Source organism: Erinaceus europaeus, chromosome 11, assembly GCF_950295315.1.
Source record: "Erinaceus europaeus chromosome 11, mEriEur2.1, whole genome shotgun sequence".
Classification (NCBI taxonomy): domain Eukaryota; kingdom Metazoa; phylum Chordata; class Mammalia; order Eulipotyphla; family Erinaceidae; genus Erinaceus; species Erinaceus europaeus.
The window spans coordinates 79,258,818-79,284,207 of record NC_080172.1 but is presented as its reverse complement, the minus strand read 5'-3'; the positions used below and the strand labels follow the sequence as shown (position 1 = coordinate 79,284,207).

At 33.9% G+C, this 25,390-nt stretch overlaps 1 protein-coding gene across 7 annotated transcripts in view; it reads right to left on the bottom strand.

Moving 5' to 3' along the window:
• Nucleotides 1-3,818: 3,818 nt before the first annotated feature.
• Nucleotides 3,819-25,390, bottom strand: part of PTBP2 (polypyrimidine tract binding protein 2) — a 67,049-nt gene continuing 45,477 nt past the window's right edge. The window contains exons 6-15 of one of the 7 annotated variants that reach the window (XM_060202124.1): nt 24,755-24,919; nt 24,560-24,670; nt 21,467-21,662; nt 19,335-19,457; nt 12,467-12,621; nt 10,993-11,026; nt 10,483-10,575; nt 5,836-6,052; nt 5,665-5,742; nt 3,819-5,394 (exon numbers count right to left, since the gene is read on the bottom strand). In XM_060202124.1, the coding sequence (XP_060058107.1) occupies nt 5,262-5,394; nt 5,665-5,742; nt 5,836-6,052; nt 10,483-10,575; nt 10,993-11,026; nt 12,467-12,621; nt 19,335-19,457; nt 21,467-21,662; nt 24,560-24,670; nt 24,755-24,919 (1,305 nt within the window). In that variant the 3' untranslated portion in view covers nt 3,819-5,261. The remainder of the gene's footprint in view (nt 5,395-5,664; nt 5,743-5,835; nt 6,053-10,482; nt 10,576-10,992; nt 11,027-12,466; nt 12,622-19,334; nt 19,458-21,466; nt 21,663-24,559; nt 24,671-24,754; nt 24,920-25,390) is intronic. The other 6 variants (XM_060202122.1, XM_060202123.1, XM_007531461.3 and 3 more) reach the window with 6 other exon arrangements.

Sequence of the window (25,390 nt, the reverse complement as noted above, 5' to 3'; positions counted from 1 at the left end):
GCACTCTCTAGCACGTGTGATGCCAGGGATAGAACTAAGGATCTCATGCTTTAGAGTCCAATGCTTTATCCAAGTCATCACCTCCTAGGTCACAAGTCTTATTTCGAACTAATCCTTTGACAAATTCTTCTCCATTAGAATTGACTACATTAGCGACAAATACACAAATGCTTCTGACTTCTGATTTTTACCGCATGAAATCTTTTCAATACCAGAAATTTTAAATAAAATGTGTTGGGGTGGTAGTTTATATTGCTTAGACAAATATAGGTAAGCATCTGAATTACATAACAATGCACTAAAATTTGTTACTTCATCGATCAGAGGTAAAAAAAAATAATATACTTTGTTGGCTATGGTTATAAAAATGTAAGTCACAGGAGCAAAAGACTTGCAAAGAAAAAAGGAAGAGAAATAAAGAGCAAAGTGATGAACGGCTAAAGCAACAACAAGGTTTGAGATAGCAACACAGCATAAGTGCTAGCTCTAGAATGTAAGAAAACCATCCTAATGGTAGAAGTAACAGCTCCTGAGACACAACATGATACAACTAAATTTATACTTAGATCACAGCTCTCTCAGAATTATCACCAGTAAGATTTAGATATCTCAACTATAAAATATGCTACGCAAGTGGAGTTGGTAAAGTGAATGAACAAACAGTAAAAAGGAATGGCATCATTTTAACATTCCAGAGTCAGGGAATGAGAGCTAATGTAGTCATCTGGAAAAAGTCAGTTCATACAGAGTGCCATGTCGGGTTGAATTTGATATTACTAAATAAAATACTTCAACTACTAGCTATTTTTCTACTATACATTAAAAATCAGAAAAAATAAATAAATCAAGAGTGGTGTAACTAATTGCAGGCTGCTTCCTTTCAGTAAAGCACCGAAGGATTGAATTGGAAATCCAGGGGCCTGCATTTTGATTATAGGTAAGCCATTATGGAATGTTTCTCAACTATCTAACCTGTTCAGAACTGTTTTAAGAGGCTGGAAACTATATGGTCCTTTTCAATTTTATAGTAGTTTCTTAGTATTAACAACATTAATCTAAGAGTAAATTAAAATTCCCTATAAAAGCAATGTTTATACTCACAAGGTGGAAAGAACTAAGCTGATATTCACAAAACTAAAAAAAAGTCACACTAGAGGTACTTTTCAAACTTTAATATCCAAATGGATCTAACCTGCCAACCTTGTCAAAATGTAAATTCAGTTGGTCAAAGATCAGATCAGAGATAGTTTCTAATAAGCTTCCAGGTGATACTTTTTGCAACTTGTCTGGGGATTACATTTTGAGTAGAATATTCTAAGATCTGAAGAAACTGGAATGTTAGACAACCTAGGTTCACAGATACTTTATTTACAGACTAGTGACTATAACCAGGAGTAAAATACATTTAAGGAAAAAATGTAGTGATGTCTAATGATGAAATCTGTCTGGAACTTGCACTTAATAAGGGAGGTGAGAAGTTGATGGAGGTAGTACGTTCCTAAGCTGGGAAGTACAACTGAATGATGGAGGTAGGTCTCTTAAAGCCCATTTTCTCAAAAAAAAAAAAAAAAAGGAAAAAATTAACATTGACTTTATGATTTAATCAGTTTACAAGATTATAAGGGTATAGTTTTACACTACATCAACTTAAATGTTAAGATGGTCATTATGTATATGGAGAAATAACTTTTGACTTAGGCTTTGCTACCAACCTTTACAGGGATCCTATTATGGATGCACCTAACTGACTAAAGATAAGAGGAGCAAAGCACAAATGGTTTATCTGCAGGATCAAAAAGAATTCTATTTTCTGTATGTATGAAAATTCTCATCAAAATTTCTTGACTCAAAAAATGGATACAACACTAATTAAAAGGATAAAAATAGTAAGTCAAATACTGTCTACTGAAGTAGGAGAGGAAGTAGGAAATTGTAAAGTGTGAAGATATGTTTAAAATTAAGTTTCAGATTTAAAAATACTAACAACAGTTTTAAGTGCTTAAACTTTTACATCTATACCTAACGAAAAACTGGAGACTCAAATGCCTCAGTATTTATTGAAAGGAACTGACTTACAAACTGCTTCAAACTTTAAGCTTACACTCATGAGATTTGGGAGTGGTGGTATGTATGGAGTATTAATATCCAATTGTTCTAATATTAAAAAAAATTACGAACTGGGACAGAAGGTCTTACCCTTGACACTGTAATGCCTCAATAAATATATTCCTCATTAAGGCATAATCTTCTCAGCTGCTTTCAAATGCCCTATTTCTAACATTAAAATATGTGATTGCATTCTTTAACTAGATGCTTTAGAACTCATTTACAAAATAAAAACTTTGTCAATTTTCTGCTATAGAGAAAATTCAAGTTACCTCTTTCTATATAACCACAGTAAGGCATCTATTAAGAAATTGAGTCTTAAAAACACACATTATTGACTGTAAGAGACTTGAAACTATGAGACACAGAATAGTAATGATGATAACAAAGTTGGTCTTTCCAACTTACATAGAAGCCATTTATTATATGTCAAGAACTGAGATAAATGTATTTAATCTGTCAGATTATCACTTCACTGATTTAGTGCTTTAGAAAGAGGTTGTAAAAGAACACACTAAGAGACTATAGATTCTGGCATACCCCAACCTGGAAGAATTTAAGATTTTGCATTATGTTTACCATATATATTATGTACTCTTACCAGTTCAACAAATAGCGCTACACCTGCACATCTCCAGAATTAAACCACCACCAAATACTGAGAAAAACTGCACTAAAGGATACTTTGTTTAATTGTTCACTAATCATGATATTGGTTTTCCACTGGTTTTTGGCACATTTGCTATGGTTCCAATACTTCTGCACTACAATGCTTTCCTAAGAAAAATTTATGAGATCCACTGGCTTCCAAATTAGCTTTGTGTTGATTTCACTATAAGCAGTTATTTTTAGATTTTTTTCTTAAAGGTGACTAAATTTTATTAACACACGTGTTTTTATCCTAATATATGGATTTCATATTATTTGTCAGCTATAAAGAACATATGCAACTTCTCAGTTAGTTGAAACCAATATACCTGTTTTAAAATGATCATAAAGTACCCTAACCTGAATTCTCTATGAGTAAGTTATATGGCTGGGAAGACAGTATGAGTATGCAGAAAATTTTCTTTACTAAGGTTTGAAGCTCACAGGTTCAGTCACCAGCACTACTATAAACCAGAACTGAGCAGTGGTAAAAAATTATCTTTGGTTTTAAAACATTTTGAATGTGTGTTTTCCTTCCCGCCCAAAGCAAAGCCAGATGCCTTCTGCTTCTTCCCAATAACATAAAGTATCCTTTGTTACAATTCATACTCTAAGATTAGTAGGAAATCTTTAGCAGACACAAAAGATGAAAGATGAAACTGCAGCAAGAGCATGGCAAATTTAAAAGCCCTATTAGTGCATAAATCTACTGGAAAACAACAACAACAACAACAAAAGAGATAGAAGAATTAACAAGCTACAATAAAAATCATGTCATTAAAGCAGTAGTTTTCACAGGGTGGGAAATATTTAATATCGGTCCTCCTGAAAAACAGTTACCATCTTTTAAATTAAAAGAAAAGAAAACAAACAAACAAAAAAAAAAAAACAAAAAAAACCAGCTGGTATATTTTCACAGCATCTAGGTTTATTTATGGTGTAAAGCCATAGAATGTCTTATTACTCCTTTCCCACCCTGGCAGAGAATAAACATGAATTCAGAAGCACAGTGGAGTGAAAACAAAGAAAGAGGAAAGGCAGCAGAGAAAGACAGAAAAGGTGAATACAGAGCTACAGAAGTGTTTATTGAGCATGCTACAGAGGTAAGCAGAGTACACACAAAATGAAATTAAACAACCATCAAACCTCCCAACTTTGTTAGAAAATTAATTTTAATTGTGCCGCTTTCAAACTATACTGAATTTTACATTTCTAAAGATGTAAAAACTCAACTAATAGAAAATATACATGACCATTCTGTCTACATAGATAACAGAATCTATGAATCTTGAAACTAAGTACATCAATTTCAAAAAGTATTGGTCGTTTAAACAGAATCAACAATTCAGATTGACAAGAACTATTCAAATTAATTTGACCTGTAGATTCTGAGCCATGTTTTTATTAAAGTCAGATCTATTCCTAAATACAAAATATTTTGAAGATTTATTAAAACTGAATATTACAATGCAAGGTAAATTAAGACTAAAGGCACATAAACTTTGGTCCCACCTGGATGTCAGTTTTAGAAAACTGCCACAAAATTAATCTTCCTGCAAATTTTCGCAGTACACTTTCTTTATCTTTGAAAAATACATGCACCAGTTCCTGAACTAGCTAGACCAGTCTGCACATGCTCAGAAATCCACAACCATATTCCAAATCTTAATTACAAACTAAGGATGGCAATATATATTTAAATGCACATAAGTCATGTCAACTTCAAAAACATCTACGAAAAATATTCAGCCACAAACAAGACATTACTTAGTGCTGACATTTATATGATACGTCCCACAAGAGTGTGTACAAAAAGGTTAAGATTCCACAATGCTTTCCACATAGGGCTCAAACTTACAGAAACCACTTTGTCATCTTAAGAAATTAATACTCTGCATCTTGTTAATTTTAACTAATGCCTACATTCATAACTGAATCTAGACCAGAATTGTGAGATACAAAAGGCCAATGTTTTTCAAAGCAATAACGCCTAAGATAGTAAAAACTGAAAATGCTGCTGTATACTTTCAAGATTATGTATCTTATTTGATTAATAGAAAGAAATGTGACAAGCCAATAATTCAAAATAAGTTCCAAGCAGGAGAAACAAAAACTTAACCTTTTTACACACCCCTGCCTAAACATATTGTAATTCCATATAACAATGTGCCCTAGACAACCAATTCCTTTTTCTAGTAAATGCACAATAGCAACACTAGTTTTCCTTTTTAAGGCACGTATGTCAACTAAGTTGAAAAAAAAGTAAAATCAAACTGAAAAAATTAAACAGACAATAAAAATGGCTTCGCTAAACAGATGAAATATAGCAGTTAATAACTCTGCTTTACAAACGCCATTTTGTTATCTAACCAAGGAATGATAACAGCATGAAAGAAAAAAGGAAACAAACAGAAAAAAATCAAACTCTGGTCCCCACTTTTCTGAACAGTCATTAGGTGATGACACCAAACAATGTGATTCACCCCCAATTAATCATCTCCCCATTTTTAAATTGTTGACTTAGAGAAAGACACTCTCAGATGATGGTTTTCACCAAGGTTGTAATTATGAAGATCAATCAAGGCCTGAATAGCTTCTTCCACAGTTGCCATTTGAAGAAGAGCCATTTTGTGATCTCTTCTGAAACAAAATTATGAAATTAGATACATCATAAAAAACTAGTAAGAAGCCAGAGCTGAACAGTGCTCTGATAAAAAATAAATAAATAAATAAAACTAGTAAGGATTTAAAGTAGTTAGTTTTTACCCATTCAACTCGAAAAGTTTTATCAAGTCATTTTCTTTTTTTATTGAGGTTACACTAATTTAATCTCTTCATATTGTATACGTATCTACAGATGTTTTACTTCCCCTCCCATGAAATTCACTGTTTAAAGAAAAGTTTGCTTACTGAAAAAATTTGAATGCTTTCACAGTGCCTCCAGTGTTAGCAAATAGTGTCCGTAGATCCTCTTCTGCTACTGAAGGACTAGGTAAATAGAACACAGAAAAAGTAAAAATTAGTTAACATTTTATGGCTGCTGCATGTATTCTTTAAATGAATTCCAGCTTTAATACTTACGGGATATTGGACAGATGAAGGGTAGCAGAAGGTGGAAAAATGTTCTGAAAATTTTTGGATCCAGGTTTCTTAAAACGATGTAATGGGGAATTACCAAAATCTTTTGTTAGCCCTTGATCATCAAGTCCCTCTCGAGGTAGCTGTACTGTCTGATGTTTAGACAGAGTAACACGAATAATTTTCCCATACATTTTCTGTCCATTAAGATGGTTCATAGCTATAAACAGAAAAAATTCTATTTAAATACAATGTTAACAAAGCTCAAAGGAAAAATAAAATTTCTAAAAATATTTCTGTTGCCCTTTGTTTTTATTGTAATTATTGTTATTGATGTCACTGTTGTTGGCTAGGACAGAGAAATGGGAGAGAGGAGGGAAGACAGAGAGAGAAAAATAGACACCTGCAGACCTGCTTCACTGGCTGTGAAGCAACTCCCCTGCAAGTGGGGAGCCGGGGGCTTGAACCGGGATCGTTATGCCGGTCCATGCGCTTTGTGCCATGTGCACTTAACCTGCTGCGCTACTGCACAACTCCCAAAAATAAAATTTTTAATAGAAATAGTTAACAAATCTAGATTCTCTTTTGTTTGCAATAGCCATTGTCAACTGGACTTAAATTCTATAATCATTGCACTAGACAAGGTATCTGGGAGAAAATCTAACTGCTCTGATAGAAATTCCAGGTTGTCTCTGAATGCCCAAGAAGAAACTTAGTAGCCAGCCATTAATATTTTCACCCTTTTGTCCTATATCCTATAAGTCAAATCCTATGATAATCTTCTTCCAAATCTCTCCATTTTTCTTTTTCTTTCGAGCAGAGCTCAGTGCCAACCACTCCTGGAAGCTATTTTTTCCTCTTTTATTTGATACGGTAGAAGTCATAGAGAGGGAAAAAAGAAAACTACTTCGTTGGTTGTAGGGTCCCCTCTGCAGGCAGGAAGCACTGCTTGATCCAAATTCTTGCACGTGGGTGGGAATGTGTGTGTTCAACTGGGTGTATCTCCAACCAGCTGCCTCTCCCTTTTTCAAATGGTTAACTCATCTCTTAATTTGACTTCCTACTGAATTTTTCTCCCATTTTGATGAAGCAAGAAAATGACCTAACTATATCACTATCTAAAACTGTCAAGAACAAAGTCTAATCTCATTCTATTTTCCAGTTTAGCCCTATCATTATTTTTCAGTCTCTTTTTGGATGTTTACTGATTATGCAAAATACCAGCCACATTTGTCCTCATGCAACTTACACTGTACTAACTTACCTTTTATGCTTTAAGTACACTAAACATTTTCTTTAAGTGTTAGTTTTTATCACCTCTAGCTCCTTGTTCAAATAGCTCCCTAATTTATTCATCCTTCAATATTATTACTTTAGAAAGGGCTTTCTAAACTAAACTGGTCTGAGATTAGAGTCAAGCATGTTTTATTTACTACTCAACATAGCTTAAAAAAAAAAGCATATATTCCAGCTATGTTAAGGGTCAGATTTGAACAAAGTATTATAGAGTATTGATAGAGGTGCAGGCAAAATGGAATAAAATCCCTATTCTCAAATGTAGTTTCAAGTAGATTAGTTTATCTTTCTGAAAAATGTAAAGGTGTTATTGAAATAATTTAACATGGCTTCTAAGATTTTAACGATACCATTCACTTTTATTTTCTAATGCAATATCATGGCCTCTCAACTGTTTTTCTATTTCTCCCAAAGCACCAAAATTATATATATATTATAAAACCAAGTACAATTGGCCCCTGAACAAAGGCTCACTTTTCTGTGAGTCCACCTTATACACAATGTAAACTCTGAGGGTGTCAAGTTACACACAGACTTCTCAGTTTTGTAGGGATTGGTGCCCCTATCCCCCATCCCCCCCCCCCCCCCAGCTATTCAAAAGTAAACTTACGGGAGTTGGGTGGTAGCACAGCAGGTTAAGTGCAGGTGGTGCAAAGCACAAGGACAGGTGTAAGGATCCCAGTTTGAGCCCCCAGCTCCCCACCTGCAGGGGAGTCACTTCACAAGTGGTAAAGCAGGTCTGCAGGTGTCTTACCTTCTCCCCGTCTTCCCCTCCCCTTTCCATTTCTATCTGTCCTAGCCAACAACATCAATAACAATAATAATAACTACAATAAAACAACAAGGGAATAAAAATAAATAAATATTTTTTTTTACAAAAGTAAACTTACCAGACTCCAAGACCAAAAAAGTGCTAATAAGTTTAGGCTGGTTATTTTTTTCGATCACTTTTTTTTTTTGTGGACTTTTGAGTATGTGTGTAGTTTAACAAATGAGACTAGTTTATCAGAAGAGACACAAGAGAGCTCAGAGGAAAGGTCATGGGAATAGACAGTGAGAACTAAAGTAATGCATATTTTCAATAAACTTTATATAAATAATACCTAGAAGAATTTAAATTGTACTGATCAATCATCATCTTGCATTCTTTATTTATAGGCAGGTAGTGTGAAAATAAGCATTTAAAAATGATTAGTTAGTGGTAAAATTACTGTAAAATGCTGCTTAGAATGCTTATTGACAATGGCAGTAACCGACATGCAACAGAGTAAAAAATTTTACAGATCTTTCATCATGGGCTCATCTCCACTAAAAGAAATGCAAGAGTGAGATAAACAGATTTACATATGGTCTGAGTTACCATAAAAGATAGCAAGAAACAATGATGTTAAATGTCTAATTCCAAAGGTCAAAAGATACACTATATCACAATGTCAGTTTGTTGAATCTCACTGAATATAAATAACAAATGCGTTAAGCTTCAAAATTAATACTGTGAACGCAACTATTTTGAGGAAGCATCATCCTTGAATCTGAGAATATACTGGTATTTACATTCAGTCACACTGAGTACACAGGGAGGGGTATTTTAGAATTCTGAGACTTAACTAAAGTACACTTTAACAATGGTGTTCCATTAAAGGTTTTTCATTTAGCAACAATCTGGTAACTCAAATATATTTTCCATGACTAAATTTAGCCAAAGAATTAAAACAACATTTTTTTCTTACATCTCTCCAAAGCAGTGGTAGATGGATTAAAAGTATGTACATTTGGTTGATAGAAAAACCTATTTCCTTTTATCTTCAATTAAAGCCTTTGTGATTTTGTTGATTTAGCTACCTCATCTGCCCATTTAAAAGGTTACACATCATCAGCTCTTGTTTAAGAAGTAGTATGTCCCAGGTAAATATACTATGCAGTTATTTGATTGGGGTGAATATGTCGAAAGTAATTAGAAACTATTTACAGAAGAAACAGGCCAGTGCTGACTCCTCCAAGAAATATGGCACTCAGGATGTTTATCTATTCTATTACAAGACTAGTAGGAGATGGAAAATGCTGTAATTCTTAATTTTCACCAACAGTAAGATTATATACATTCTATGATATGAAATACTGAAATCACAAAAATATCCTTATTAAAGCAACTTTTATTTCTTTTGACTTTATACTTACTTACTTTATACTCCCCACAATGCAAATGGAAGAGTTTTTTAAAATCTTTGAATTTATTCTGTTTGTAAAATATTTCATATTTCCCTATAGGGTTTTGTGTATAATACTGATATATTTTAAAATTCTGTATATTTTGAGTTTGAAGAAATGTATACTAGTATTAAAATTATCTTAATAAATCTTGGTCTTGGGAGTCGGGCAGTAGTGTAGCGGGTTAAGCGCACGTGGCGCAAAGTGTAAGGACTGACTCAAGGATCCCAGTTCAAGCCCCCTACACCCCACCTGCAGAGGAATCGCTTCACAGGCGGTGAAGCAGGTCTGCAGGTGTCTGTCTTTCTCTCCCACTCTCTGTCTTCCCCTCCTCTCTCCATTTCTCTCTGTCCTATCTAACAATGATGACATCAATAACAATAATAACTACAACAATAAAACAACAAGGGCAACAAAAGGGAAAATAAATATTTTAAAAAAATAAAAAAAAAAGAATTAAAACAACATGCATTAACCAGGATTCCATGGATTATATGAAGTAAACTTCTATTACAAAGAGTGACCATGAATGACAAAAATGAAGAACTGGGTTAAATCCCCATACTACCAGAAGCCAGAGCTGAACTGTGCTCTTAGTGGGGGGCCCACTAAGGATTTTTAGTACAAATGGCATAATTATGTGAAGTTACTGGCCTTTTAGGAAGTAAAACCTTTTTCTTTAATCTATGCCTGAGAAGGTAAAATGGACATTAAAGAAATACAAATATGTTTATGTGTAAATAAGCATGTGTGTATGTGTGTTGGAGGTGGGTGGGGAGTTTGCCAGAAGCAGTAGAATCATGCAGATGCAAATTCCCAGTGACATAATAGAGATGTGACATTCCAACTGCTGACTAGTTGAAAATGTTTATTCATCTGTAAACCTTTAAGCCTATGCCTGCAGAACTGAGGTAACTGGGGAAAGGGTACTAAAGAGGTAGAGACCAATTGTCCTACAGTGGGAGAAGGTAACACGATAGGCAAGCTAGCAATTATTTTGGGAGGTGTGGAATTATATTCTCTAAGACAACAACAAAAGAAAAAAGTTTCTTATTGACACAAGGGGTTTGATTTTATTCACAAGCTGATAGTACATATTTGAAATCAGACTTAAGGATATATTGATCACATGTGACTTAATCTTACCAAGTTGTGACTGGTTTCCATCAGCCATTTGTATCAGAGCACTGTCTTTCTTATTGTACAAAATCTTCACACGCTGCACATCTCCATAAACACCTTTTTTGGAGTTACAGAGAGGTAATTCAAAAGTGGAATTAATTTTATGTCCAAGTCAGCTAAAGATTATCTCTCTGACATATTAATGAAACATTCAGACATCAACATGATCACTCACTCAAATTCATCATTCTTACAAATGAATAAAGAAGATCAAGATTTTGAACAGTGAATTTTGAAAAGAATAATTTCTGATAAACCCTCAAAGCTATGTGAATGACATTAAATTAAAGACCATGCAAAATAAATCAGCATGCATTAAAACAAATTTCGTGTCTATGGAGAGTTTTAAATAGCAAAGAAAAATAGCAAAAGATTTACTATTCAACTTTAAGCCAAAGTGCTAGCTACAAATAAGAATTAAGGTGAAATAAAAATCAAATCAATAATAAAAGTATAGTGCTAACAATAACATACCGAAGAGGGTAAACAGACTTTGGGGCGTAACCATCTTTAGAAGGAGAGAAGAGCAAGCAGCGTAAGACAAGAAGAGAGAAGAGTCGAGGAAGAGCGGAGATGAACAGATCATCCATAACGAAGGGTGGTTCCCGCAGAATGGTGAGGTGGTCATGGATCATGGTTCAAGGCGGTTAATTGGGGCAAGTTGGTCCGAGGAACATTTGTTCAAGCACAGAAGCATGAACATAGGGAATGGAGACAGGGAATGGAGACAAGGACAAGGAAAATAAAGGATAAGACAGGGAAGGGAATGGGCATTGGGAGAAGACAAGGGAAGGTGAACACACAGGGAAAAGGATGAAATGGGGGAGGGGAACAGCAATGCAGAAGAAAAAAATAAGGAATTGGGGAACAAAAAAAAATAAAATATAGGTCAGTACATAGGAAATGCAGGAATTTGGTCAGAAAAATGGTTGGTTTATGTACTGTACAAGAAAAACTGAGTAAAATGTAGTCATCCAAGACAAATATGGGTAAAGTACATCTATATATCAAAGAGTAAATTACAGCATTTCATCTCAACATAGGGAAGGAAAGCATGCATAGGAATTTTAAACTTTGAATTTAACTGGCATAAGCATGGCTGGTTATGAAATGCAGGCAAAAGTCTTAAAATAAAAAACAAAGGCACTCTGATTCAAACATTTTAGCATGCAAACCGTGAGTGACAACAATATTAAATGATAAGCTTTATGTTCATATTAACAGAGGCCAATTAAAATGAAACAAATATTCAAATTAGACATCATAAACTGATACACTGAACTTCCCACATTTCATACCAGCTTTCATAGCAATCAAAATAAAATATACTAGACATAAAATGTACAACTAAAAACAAATCAGTAATAAATTTTACTTAACAAGAAGGTGGGGGAATAAAATTGAAAATATTTTTAGACAACAATTGACTAATAACTGCAAAGAAAAAAATTACTAAGAAAGACTGGAAGAGTGCCTCGCCAAGATCTTTGGAAGAACCTTCAAAGAAAAATGTATTAGAGTAGTTCACATAAAATAAGATTTAAAAAAAAAAACAAAAAACAATGACACATAAGCATGAAATGAACAAGCAAATAATTAGAAAAGGCAAAGAGCAAAACTGTCTTAGTTAAATTTAAAAATTGGGTATTTGCCTTTAAGAGTAACAAAAAAATAAAAAGCCAAACTATAGTACTTCACCATATTTTTCTCAGGAAAAATAGGTAGATTAAAATAATTTATATATATATATAAAGAGATATGACCATTTAAGAAAATAAATTATTATCTAAACAAGTACATAGATTTTATTCAGAGTAGAAACATACAGAAAATACTGACTAATGAATGTACATAAAAATAAAGGCAAGTGCAAAATGAAATAAACATGAAAAACTTTCACAAATGAAATGGTGTTAAAGTATGAAAATTAGAAAATTATTTTACTAACCTCTTCATTTAAATTGCTAACCAACAGGACTGTATTGCCACCAGCTGAGACTCCAGGCATACCCACTCGGCCAGCAGCAGCTGCAGCAGCTGCTGCAGCAGCATTTGGAATAGCCAAAGGACTCAGAGCTCCTGGAACAGCTGCAACAGGAAGCCCTAATTTTAAAATAAAGCATATTTTACGAAACACACACAAGTCGTTTACAAAAACCAATTTTAGCATGATGGCTGCACGGCTTAGGGCTGACCATTCCAAATGATTCCTGCAAGTTAATTTCGAGAAATGATTTGCAGATACATAGCAGAATAAAATAACTGGTTTTAACAAAATGATGAAATATTAAAGATAACATACATACCTGCATTTCTTTATAGCGCGCGAGCACGCGCGCGCGCGCGCACACACACACACACACACACATTCCATTTCATATGAAAAGCAAAGTATAAAAAGTACATTCCCAAGTAAGACTTGAAAAATTTACTTCTATGGTTTAGTGAGCCAAACTTCAAGTCATCAATATAAATTATACTTTTTAAAATTTAAGTGCTATCTTATTCAAACTCACACTTGGATCAGACAAATCACAGCTCATGAAATAAATGTCGAATGCTTGCCAGTTCCAAGACACACACATCATTTTAGTCAAATGACCTAAAGAAACTCTTATCACCATGTTTGCTTTAGTTCCATGCTCAAATAGTTGTAATGAACGTAAGTTTCTCAAACACACTGTTCCAATGTGACTAAGAAAACATATCACATGGGACTCTTAAATGTTCTTATTCTGTCTTACCAGTTTAAGCATTTATATCTGTTGTTCTATTTGCTAGTTTTATTACTGTTATATCACCCTTAAAATAGTAGCATCACTTATTCTTGGGAGAATTTGTCTAAACATCTTTATCCCCCTTTCAATTACCAATGAACTTGGAAACCTTTCATGCCTTAAATGCTTAAATATTTATTTTCAATGAATATTTTACTAAAACATTTTAGTAAAATATTTATTGAAAAGTCAAATTGTTTCATTATGATAAAGGAGAAAACATTCAAATTAAATTAGCAATGCTAATATACACCTAAGAGAACTGGCCTGTAACACAACCATCTCACAAATTAACATTTTATTTTTTCTGCTTTACAATTTTTTTCTGTCTTATGAATGTGTTTTACCTTTCATTTTAGGTTATCTTATTATTACTTTTTGGCATTTAAAAACCCTCTTTTATGCTACAGAAATTACTATGGCTTTTTATTGGTATTTTAAAGTTCTTACGCACAATAAATTTTATCTTCATTAGGTTTTGACTTAAAATTTTTTCCCTTCCAATTTCTTTTTACAGAATTTAGTGTATGGACTCCATTAGTGAAAACACATGCTTCTCATTTACAATTCTGATATGTACTGGATTTATTTCAGCAATTTTTGCTTTTTTTTTTTTTTCCTCCAGGGTTATTGCTGGGCTCGGTGCCTGCACCATGAATCCACCCCTCCTGGAGGCCATTTTTCCCCCTTTTTGTTGCCCTAGTTGTTGCAGCCTGTTGCGGTTATTATTGCCATTGTTGACGTAGCTTTGTTGTTGGATAGGACAGAGAGAAATGGAGAGAGGAGGGGAAGACAGAGAGAGAGGGGAGAGAAAGATAAACACCTGCAGACCTGCTTTACCGCCCGTGAAGCGACTCCCCTGCAGGTGGGGAGCCGAGGGCTTGAACCGGGATCCGTACGCCGGTCCCTGTGCTTTGCGCCACGTGCGCTTAACCCACTGCGCCACCGCCCGACTCCCGCAATTTTTGCTTTTATCATATTGGGGGACCCTCTTTTTTTTTAATCTTTAAAAAAAATTACATTTTGTTTTATAAACATTTATAATGAACTCCCATGGACAATGACTTAAAAATTACTAATTCATTCATTTGATTTAAAAAAAAATCCAGAAATAAGATTATACTTTTAAAATAGAAACCTCTCATATATTAACAATATATAGTAGTTTTCAGTGCCCTTTTGGGAACCACCAGTAAGGATTGTATTAGCCAACTATATTCATGACATTACTAACTTCAAGTTAAATACTGTAGATCTCACTAATTCTTAATGTTTAATGTCATAACTAATGTCTCTAATGTTTAATGGGTAACTAGGCTTGCTTTGTCAATGTACAAACACACATTACTAATTTTTGTGTACGCACTCACAGATTTTATTCTTGCATACTCTTATAAAGTGACCCTACCACTTATTCTTTAAACACTGATTTTTGGTAACTTCTTAATAAGAACATTAGCTAAATACATAGTATTCACTCAAGTTGACAAACTATCTATAATGGCAGAAATAGACAAGTACGAAAAAACTGTCAAGCTATTCCCTTGACTCCCTGCCTTTATTATGATTTAGTAGAAAAGTAAAAATCTATTAAATTTCTCTTGGTAAGATCCAGTTGATGGTCCAACACACATATACAAAACTACAACTCAAGCCATGTCAAAAAAAAGTTCTCTTAACAGTAAAGAGTTAAAACAATCCACTGTGTATTACTATTCAACTACTAAGAATAATGGAGTCATTCCTTTGCCTCATCATGGATGGAACTTGAAAAAAAGACCATGCTAAATGAAATCAGCCAGAAGGATGAATGCTATCCTTCAATTACAATTTGCCCACTGGAATCCATTCACTTTGCTATTATTAACAACTGAATTTTTATTCAACATGCTCCCTAGAGAAAATTTTTAATTAAAAGCTTGCTTTGTCCTAATGAAGCTTCTCTTACAATTCTCTCATTTTTTTTCTTTAATCTTTCTGAAGGGAAGAAAATGGATCCATTATTTGTCATTGTATTTTACCACCCAATATTACTTTTAAATTAATGTTCTAATATCAATTAGGGTAGCTTTTGATATCAATACCATCTTTTTATCAGCCATTAGGATGTTTTCTTCATTACAAAAAGATTTTAACCTGACTTTATTTTCTCTTCTACCTATCAATATCCTGGGGTCCAACTAATACGATCTTACAATTCCTCTCTGACAATTATTTATCAAATTAATTCACTTTAGCAGCTTATATTGGTACATTGTTTTAATATTGTTTTTCTCATTTCTCATTTATTTCCAACATCTACTTCTCCTTTCTGGCTTCATTCTTTCACCTTCTTATTCCTTCTACTCTGACATAACCATTGAAACCACTTTTATCCTTTATAGTGGGGCCAGTTTCTAATCTGTTGTTCCTTGGTTTGACTGTCTTTTATCTAGGTGTTTTGGGTCACTTGTTACTAAGCCTTTAATATGATGTCATACTTGGATAAAATTATTTCATCTAAATATGTCAAAATTAAGTGTGTGCGCATGGGCGCAGACACACACACACACACACACACACACACACACACACACACACACACTGCAAAACTCATCCACAAACACTGGTATTGAACACTAGCTGATTGCTAGTTTTCCAGAGTTCCCTTAAAACTCACTGGACTTCTATACTGTACTTTCTCATTATGTTCAGGATCTTGTAAGATTGATATTAAATGCTCATCACACATTTAATCTTCATAACAGAGACTATTCATTATATTATTCCTTACAAAAGTGAACTGTAAAACCCAGGACTGTTGGTGTATGTGTGTGTGTTTATCAGGATAGGGGGGGATAGGGGTTGCAGAACTGGAATCTCATACAAATGATCTTGCTGTTCCTGGGCTCATTTTTTCATCCAGGGAGATAACACAGTATTAGAGTTCCTTGATCTTCTATTTGGTGCTGGGTTTTAAGCAAAGTTCTCATGTATGGCAGGGCATATACCTTGTGAACTATCTTTCTGTCCCTGAGCCCAATTTTGAATTTAGTAAGTCTGGATTTGAAATAATATTCACTAACTGTAATGTATACTGTTTCACTGCAAACATAGGCCCAGCTTTACTAAACCGCCACCTTACTTCTCCATTCTTGCTACAGCACATTTCTTCAAAGTGATTTTTAATTTTAGTTATTGAATAAAGGGACAGAGAGAAATTGAGGAAGAAGGGAGATAGGAAAGGAGAAAGAGATACCTGTAGCTCTACCTTACCACTTGTGAAGCTTTCCCCCTGCAGGTGGGGAAAAAGTGCTGTTTTTAACTTTTATATTTATACACTAAGTCTGTTATAATTATAATATACACTCTCATGAGTAAGCTTAGAAACAAGTCATTTTTTTATTCTCCCTCCTCCCTTCCCTCTTAATACTCTCTATCTTTTGGATAGAGGGTAAAAGATCAACAGGGAGTCAGGCGGTAGCACAGGTGGTGCAAAGCTCAAGGACTAACTAAGGATCCTGGTTCGAGCCCCCGGCTTCCCACCTGTAGGGGGGTAGCTTCACAAGTGAAGCAGGTCTGCAGGTGTCTATCTTTCTCTCCCCATCTCTGTCTTCCCTTCCTCTCTCCATTTCTCTCTGTCCTATCCAACAACCACAACAATAACTACAACAACAAAACAGCAAGGGCAACATAAGGGAATAAATAAATACTTTAAAAAAGGTCAACAGAGAAGTGGGTCAGATAGTGGTGCACCCAGCTGAGGACACATATTACCATGCACAAACACCTGGAATTGAGCCCCCTGCTCCCGACCTTCAGGGGAGATATTTCAACAACAGTTAAACAGGTCTGCAAGTATCTTTCTTTCTCTATCCCCCACCTCCTCAATTTCTCTTTCCTATCAAATAAAAATAGGGAGGGGAAAAAAAAAGCCTCTAGGAACAATGGTCAGACCGAACTCCTGCAATAACTCAGGTGGCAATAAAAATAAATAGATAAATAAATAGATAAATAAGATCAACAGAGAAGGAGTCCCCGCGGCACTGCTCTATGCTAATGATGCTTTCCCTCTGCAGGTGCTCCTACATGGGGGCTCAAACCTAAGTCCTTACACATTTAAGTGTGAACTATATGACAGAGTGTGAATGATCTCTTTTTCAACTCAATCTGCAGAGAGCTAAAGTATTCTTTGTCCATATTATCTGCCCCAAATTTTAAAGTGTAGACAACACAATCATAAAAAAAAAAATCAGTCATTTCTTAGCAAGTATTCTAAAATGACTCACTAATAATTTCCTAGGCAAGATAAAATAATCATTATAATGATATCTCAGTTTGTAATGTCAATTTTTTGATTACTCTGTTTTTTAAAGTAGGAAGTATGTTAAGAGAGCTCACCAGGATAGTGTGCCTGCTTTCCCAAATATGTCCATGAACCAGGTTCAAGCTTGGCCTTTTTCAATACACTGAAGAAAACTTTGGTTCTGTGATGCCCTTCTTTTCCTCTCACCCTGTCTGTCTTTCTATCTGAAAAAGTCAGCCTAGAGAAGTGAAGTACCAGTGGCAAAACAAAAAGTAGGCCAGATTTATGACTATGTACTTTACATGTCATTATTTCTAAGTGATTAAAAAGCACTGCCTCCTTTTTTTTTCTGAATTATAAGTTTTGAAACACTGTGATCCCTAGCACTAAAAAAAAAAAAAAAAAAGCCAGAATTTTAAAATACTGATTCTATAGTAATTGCATTTGTCACATGCTTTCTAACAATCTAAAAATCAAAGAAGGTGGGAGCCGGGCAGTAGCGCAGCAGGTTAAGTGCACGTGGTGCCAAGCACAAGGACTGGCTTAAGAATCCCAGTTTGAGCCCCCGGCTTCCCACCTGCAGGGGAGTCACTTCACAGGCAGTGAAGCAGGTCTGCAGGTGTCTATCCTTCTCTTCCCCTCTCTGTCTTCCCCTCCTCTCTCCATTTCTCTCTGTCCTATCCAACAACCATGACAACAGTAACTACAACAATAAAACAACAAGGGCAACAAAAGAGAAAATAAATATTTTTAAAAAATTTAAAAAAAATCAAAGAAGGTTAAGTGAATGCCCCAAATGTATACGAGAAAAGAGTTATCATCTTATACCTGTGTTCTCAGAGAATCTTTAAATAAAGTGATTACCTATTAAAAGCATTTCACTTTGAGTAAGTACTTTTTGAGCAAGATTCAGCAGGAAATGGATTACATCAATACTAGTTTGGTTACTCTTTTTAGGACCTGACTGATTAAATTATCACTGGAGAAAAGTAAACACAGAATATAGTTACTATTCCAGAAAACATCACACCTCACTAATGTTGCTGCAAATATGTTTGAATATTACTTTAAAAAACAAAATAGTAAGTAGTTCCTCATAAATAATATAGTACTCAAGAAACGTCTGAAGGAAATGTTACCTTAACCAACTATAAATAGATTCTTCAGCATAAAGATGACTTAAAAATAGAAATAGTCAGTCTAAAATTTAAGGAGTTAAAGGCTCAGCTCATATCAAATATGAACATAATATTCATAATAAGCATTTTATAAATATTATATATTTCAATGGGAAGAATTCAATTGGTTAAGAGATTTCTAATATCTAATAATCACTTTAACAATAAAGTAACACAATTCTATTAAATCAAAAACAAATATTTAAATTTGACAGCACAACGTATAATATTGGGTTGTCAGAAAAGCCATGACACATCCTTTCATAGAAAAATGCATCATGACTTTTCCTACAACCCAATAGTCAACCTCATATATCATTCATGGTAAGCTTAAGTTATCACTTTTCTAAAAGAAGTTAATAACATAAATCAGAAGATTAACATTCTCTTTGACCTAATAATTTAGGTTCTAGAAACTGAGTCTATGGAAACAATTTTGAGACAAACATGCTATGTATAAGTTATAGGTCACAACGCCATATATTTACATTAATAAAAATTATAGGATTAACAAAAATTTTAGCAAAGTGATAAAGACTAAAAATTGCAAAGTATTGGGCCGATAAAATAGCTCACTTGGATAGTGTGCTGCTTTGCCACGTGCGCGACCCAGGTTCGAGCCCGGCCCCCATCGCATTGAAGGAAGCTTCGGTGCTGTAGAATCTTTCACTCTCTCTCTGCCTCGCTGCCTCTCTGTCTCTATCAAAAAAAAAAAAAAATGCAAAGTATGATTTCAACTTAACATAAAAATATGTATTTACATAGGAAAGAGAAAAGTATCAAAATGTGACAGTGGTTATCTTTAGTAAATTATCAAAATGACATAAGTCAATTATTTGATTTTTAAAACCTGCAATTTACCCATTTTTAATGACTTTTTGAACATACTAAAATACTTTCAAAACCTTTTTGAAGGTACTAAAGGAATCCAGTTATAAAATTACATTAAACCATTAAAACAAGCAGGTGATTTAGTAAGTTACATAAAAAAGTCATCATTCATATATATATATATATATATATATATATATATATATATATATATACACACACACACCACAAAACATGTTTAATAAGAACTGAGGAACTTTAGTCATATTTCTCAAAAGGAATAAAATGTAGAATACCTGTAAAATGAATAATAAAGCATATATTAAGACAGCAATTTATAAATCCAGTGTTTTGTAATTTTTAATGAAAAGCTTTTATAAAAATGTTACCATGAAGTCATATAAAGAAAATAGAAATAAAGTCACTTGAAGAGAACCCAGGTAACTTTTAATCACAATTCAGCCCAGAATGGAAACACAAATAGATACAATACTTAAGTTTGAAGTGATTATTGTGGTTATATGTTTGATGCCAGCTGGAGTTTTATTATTTTACCCATAACACTGTTTCTTTGATGAACTTTTAAACTCAGAAACTATATGTAAAATTGGTGCCATCTACCTCATCTGGTTACTTTAAAAATTAAGTAATATCTGCCAAGTTTCAGCAGAATGCCTAGAACCTAGTAAACAAATGATGATTTTTCATCTATAATTTCTATTAGCAAGGAATTTAAGAATCTAAAGTAAGAAGAACAAGCAAAGATCAATGAAACCATCAATATTAACTTACAAGCTGAGCTGAGGAAATAAAAAGCTTAGAAACTAAATTCAGTGACAGTGTTTGTTAGATATGATGCTAAAACACCTATTAGGGTCATGGTAGCAGCTGTGGTCTGTGATCAATGTAAGAAAGAACAAAGAATCCATTTTATCTGAAGTGACCAAATTTCAAATATGTAAGTATATCCTTTACATTAGATATACAAATAAACAGTAAAATTGTTACATATTCACAGTAAATATCTGTCCCCAATTACTCCAACACAGTATTTTTTCTTTGATAAATACAACAAACTAAAAAGAACTAGTTTGTCACGCACCGATCTTTGTTTCCATATGAACAGAAACTCTAGATTTACAGATAACAGAAGTCATGAGCTTTCCAAAATCACGAGCTTTCCAAACACATCAAATAAAACTGAAATTTCATCTTAAGTTGTAAAAGTACTCATTTTACTTACAAATTACATTTTCCTTTATTTTTCTTCTTCTCGATTCCAACTATTGCAAATTTTTGCATTGTGTTATTTTAGGTGGGTGAAATCCATTGTAGAACAAAGTGAAATATAAATAATTAAGACAAGATGCAAATATCAAAGTAAATTTTATAGAAAATGGTAGTTAAACTTTTTTGAAAAATATTACAATGTGCTTCAATGATAACCCATACACCAGCTCACATAACCTGTTGTCTGCTAACATTTCATTGCTCTTAGGAAGTGCAAATTAAAACAATCATTATCCCTAAAGGATATTCACAGAACTGTCTTGACTTAGACTAGACTTACATCTATCTAGACAATATGATATCAAGTTTAAATTGTATATATTTTATTAAAGATTTGAGTTATTTCTAGACGATTTCATTAGGCTATTCTTCTGTTTTGGCAAAATAAGATAGCTGATATCATACTGCAAGAAACACTTCTACATTTTTCTCTTAACAGCATTCATAATATGCCTTTTCCCTAGGAAAAAATAGAATCTGAACGTTTTTCAATTTTAAAATAGGTATTTGTTGTACTTACTGGAGATTAGCAGCACGTTCCATTTGGCAAAATGTGGGGAAAATGGTATAGATAATAAAAATCATACCTAGGAGGGATGTCTCCTTGGCAAATGCTGCAGCAATAGCTGGATCCAAAGCAGGTTGTCCATCCCCAGAGGGAAGATCAGGTCGAGTATAATCCCTACTTTTATCATTATTGTATTTTACATTCAAATTCACAAGTTTGGAAAAATCAATCCTTAGGGTACAGCAAGCATTATAAATATTCTGACCATCTAAAGCCTGTAAAAGTGAATGAAATATGTCATCAATTTTAAACGTAGAATGGAAAGCAGCAAAATGTATGCCTCTGGCAATAAAACTTAACAATGGAGGCCTATATATAACAAACATGGGGGTAGGGGGGAGGCTGGCTGGACTGTGGTATCCCCAGTTAAATGCATGTTACTATGAACAAGGACGGGGTGACGGTTTTCAAGTCCCTGGTCCACACTGACATGGAAGAAACTTCATGGGTAGTGAAGTAGTGCTGCAGGTCTCTCTCTCTTTCTCTCCATTCCCTCTCTACTTCTCTGTCCTATTTAAAAAAAAAAAAAAAAGCCACTATGAGCAGCACAGGCACCAAATCCCTGTGATAACTCTGGAGACCAAAAAAACAAAAAAAGGGGGAAGGGATCACATTTCATTCATTCTTTGCTATTTCAGTTATATATACTATCTTCACTAATAAGAAAATCCTATACTCCAATCTAAAACAGCTAAAATTAGCTAAGCAATTAGTTTAAAAATTACTTGAGTCACAAGTAAAAGTCAGTCTGGTCAGAATAGTACCATAATAACTGGCATAACTTTAAAAATCAATTTTATTATACTCTTTCTTGTTAGGAACTTATAAAAACTGAGTTTTATAAATTCTGTTTGACAACACATTGTATGAGATGCTTAAGTCTGATCGTGGAAATTTATATAACATGACATGAAATGAGGCAAAACTTAGTATCTTCCCAACTCAAGGTGTTCTCTGAATAGGAAAACAAGCGGTACACCCGATTAAGCACACAAATCAGTGTGCAAGGACTGGGGTTCAAGGCTCTGGCCCCCACTTGCAGGGGGGAAGCTTCGTAAGTGGTGAAGTAGGGCTGCAGACGTTTGACTATCTTCCTTACCCATCTCACTTTCTCTGTCTCTATCTAATAAAAAGTAAAAGAAAAGAAACATATGCTAAGTTAGTAAATCAAACATTATCCCAGAGAAGGTCTAGAATAAATGAGTGCCAGTTCTTCCATTGAAGTGTATACTAAATAAGGTCATGTTGAGCCTTAGTTACTCAACCTCTCTGAATTGGGGTGGGTGGGATAGGTAGATGGATGTGTGTGTGTGTGTGTGTGTGTGTGTGTGTGTGTGTGTGTGTGTGTGTGTGTGTGTGTGTGTGTGTGCGCGCGCGCGCGCATCTGTCTAAATAAAGGTCACCTTGAGCCTTAGTTACTCAACCTCTCTGAATTGGGGTGTGTATGTGTGGATGTTTCCTCCCAGGGCTACCATAAGGATAAAATAAAATTACCAATGTGGAAACTAGAAACAGGGAAATATATTGTTACTTTTCACTAAAAGAATAAACATTTACTGTTCAGAAATACGTAGCATATTTAAATCTGTGTATCATTATGAAAATGAAACTACAGTTCTGATAATCAATACATAGAAACCGATCAAATGTTTACAAAAATCAAGATTTATCTGATATGTAAATCTAGAACTATTTTCATGGAAGACCAACATTTTTTCAAATACTTGTTTGAAGAAGTTTTAGACTGCCTCAGTATGACTTTTAATTGTTATGTAGTTAATTAAGGAAAGTAACTGGAGTGTTGGATATTAAAAAAAAAAAAGTCATGACATACTTTTCCCTGTAAAAATGCACCATAACTTTTTTAAAAACTCAACTAAAAATAGAAGTATCCTGTTATGGAAAAAGTACTTTAAAACTGCTTGAAAGTATGAGCCTTATAATTTTTTATTACCACCAGGCATCACCACTTTAGGTCGACTTTTTCAGATATGGACAATGTGTACAGCTACAGCAACATAACTTCCTCCACGGAGGTAGGAGGAAGGCTCAGCATGGGAGTCATGCAATGTCAAAGAGGTACACTATCCAAATGAGCTTTTCTGTCAGCTCCATGAGCCTTGTAGTCCCTCTCTCTAGAAAAAGAGAAACCTTTTCTTTTAATATACATATAATTAAGCTTTAAGTGAATATATTTATCAAGCTAATAACTAACCTAAAAAATAATTCAACAGCTCAAAATTAACAGTAATTCATCAGAAATTCATTCATGTCAATGGTATATTGATATAAATTCATGTGGCCCTTTCATAGATTAGGAAAAAAACCCTAACAATTGCGAGCATTAATTTACTCTTAAGTGAACATGTTAAGGCTGAAATAAATTATTAATTTTTCACTGTAAAAATAAAATATGAGTTAGATTCATCTAGTGAACCTTTGGCCAAGAAGCGTTAAAAAATGATGTCAACATCACGTTTAGGAAGACTTTGTTTTCTAGGATTTGACATTTTCAATTACCTAAAATTACCATATTTTATAGTACCACTAAAAAAACCAACCAAACAAACGAGCAAAAAACCAATGCTTTAAACAGAATGATTATCTTGTTTCCAAAGTTGACATAAAAGATTGATGCTAAAAATAGTAGTAACAAGCTAGTTCATGACAAATTTTTGGGATCAATGTAGGAATGTAATTAGTGATTTATCTTGAGGTAAATGCTGCAGCTCTAAGTGCTGCTGGTGAATATTACTGGAGCAAGTGGTAAATGAGTTAAATTGGTGAAATTTTAAAAAATAATGAATGGAATCTGGGTGTGTGTCTACTTTGCCATCTGTGTGACTCATGTTCAAGCATGGTCTTCACTATATTAGGGAAAACTCTGGTACCCTGATGTGTTAAGATATAACTTCCTTTTCATCTGAACTTCGGGAAACTCTTTCAGGATCTCTTTGCAGAGATGCTATGTGGTTATTACTAAGTAAATATTAATAATACTGACCATCTATGTACTTTTATATATATACACACACACACACACACACACACACACACACACACACACGCTTGTTAAAAAATAGCACTATGAAACACCTAGCTCTAGACTTACTAGTTTTGCTTGTTGAGCATTTACTGGATCACCATATTGAAGGAGAGCTTGAAACTGGTTGTTTTTTGTAAATGTGATTATCTTCAATACAGCACCAAATTTAGAAAATATCTGTTAAGATAAAAGCAAGACATTTTCTATTACAGAATTACTTTTTCAATGTGTAAGTAAACATGCAAATGACATTAAACTTACTTGGTGAAGAACATCAAGTGTTACAGGGTAGTACATATTGTCAATTATTATTCTAAGCACTGGACTCTGGGCTGGAGTCACTGCACTCTCACTAACTGTGGTGCCACTAAGAGGGGTATTTGCTGTCTGGACAGCTGTCACAGCTTGAAGAACTGCTTGAGCACGCTGAAAATGCAAAGATATGTACGTTAGAAGTGCAACCAGTATTTTCATTTACACAATGCACATAAAGTCCATTTCCTAGTAAATAAAAATTAACATTCACTCAATAGAGGCTCATGAACAAGGTTTAAGCTAATAATAAACTACGTATTCTAGTAGTATTTACTTCAAAACATTTCATTCAAAATCTATAATTTAAAACTAAGTTGAATGGGCAAAGATAGTCAATGTAACTTATCCAAAAGAGTAAGATGCAGTTTGCTAGATCCACATAACCAGAGAAGTGTTATAAAAAGAAAACTTTAGAGAATATTAGTCACTCCATAAAAAAATCATATGGCAAATCTCAACAAAGGAATTCCTCTATAGTTACAGTAATACCTAATCTGTTGTTTCTTATATAGTCATAAAAGAGAAACTCAGAATACAAATAAGTTCTTTTCAATAGCGTAACTCCTGAAACAAATTTTATTT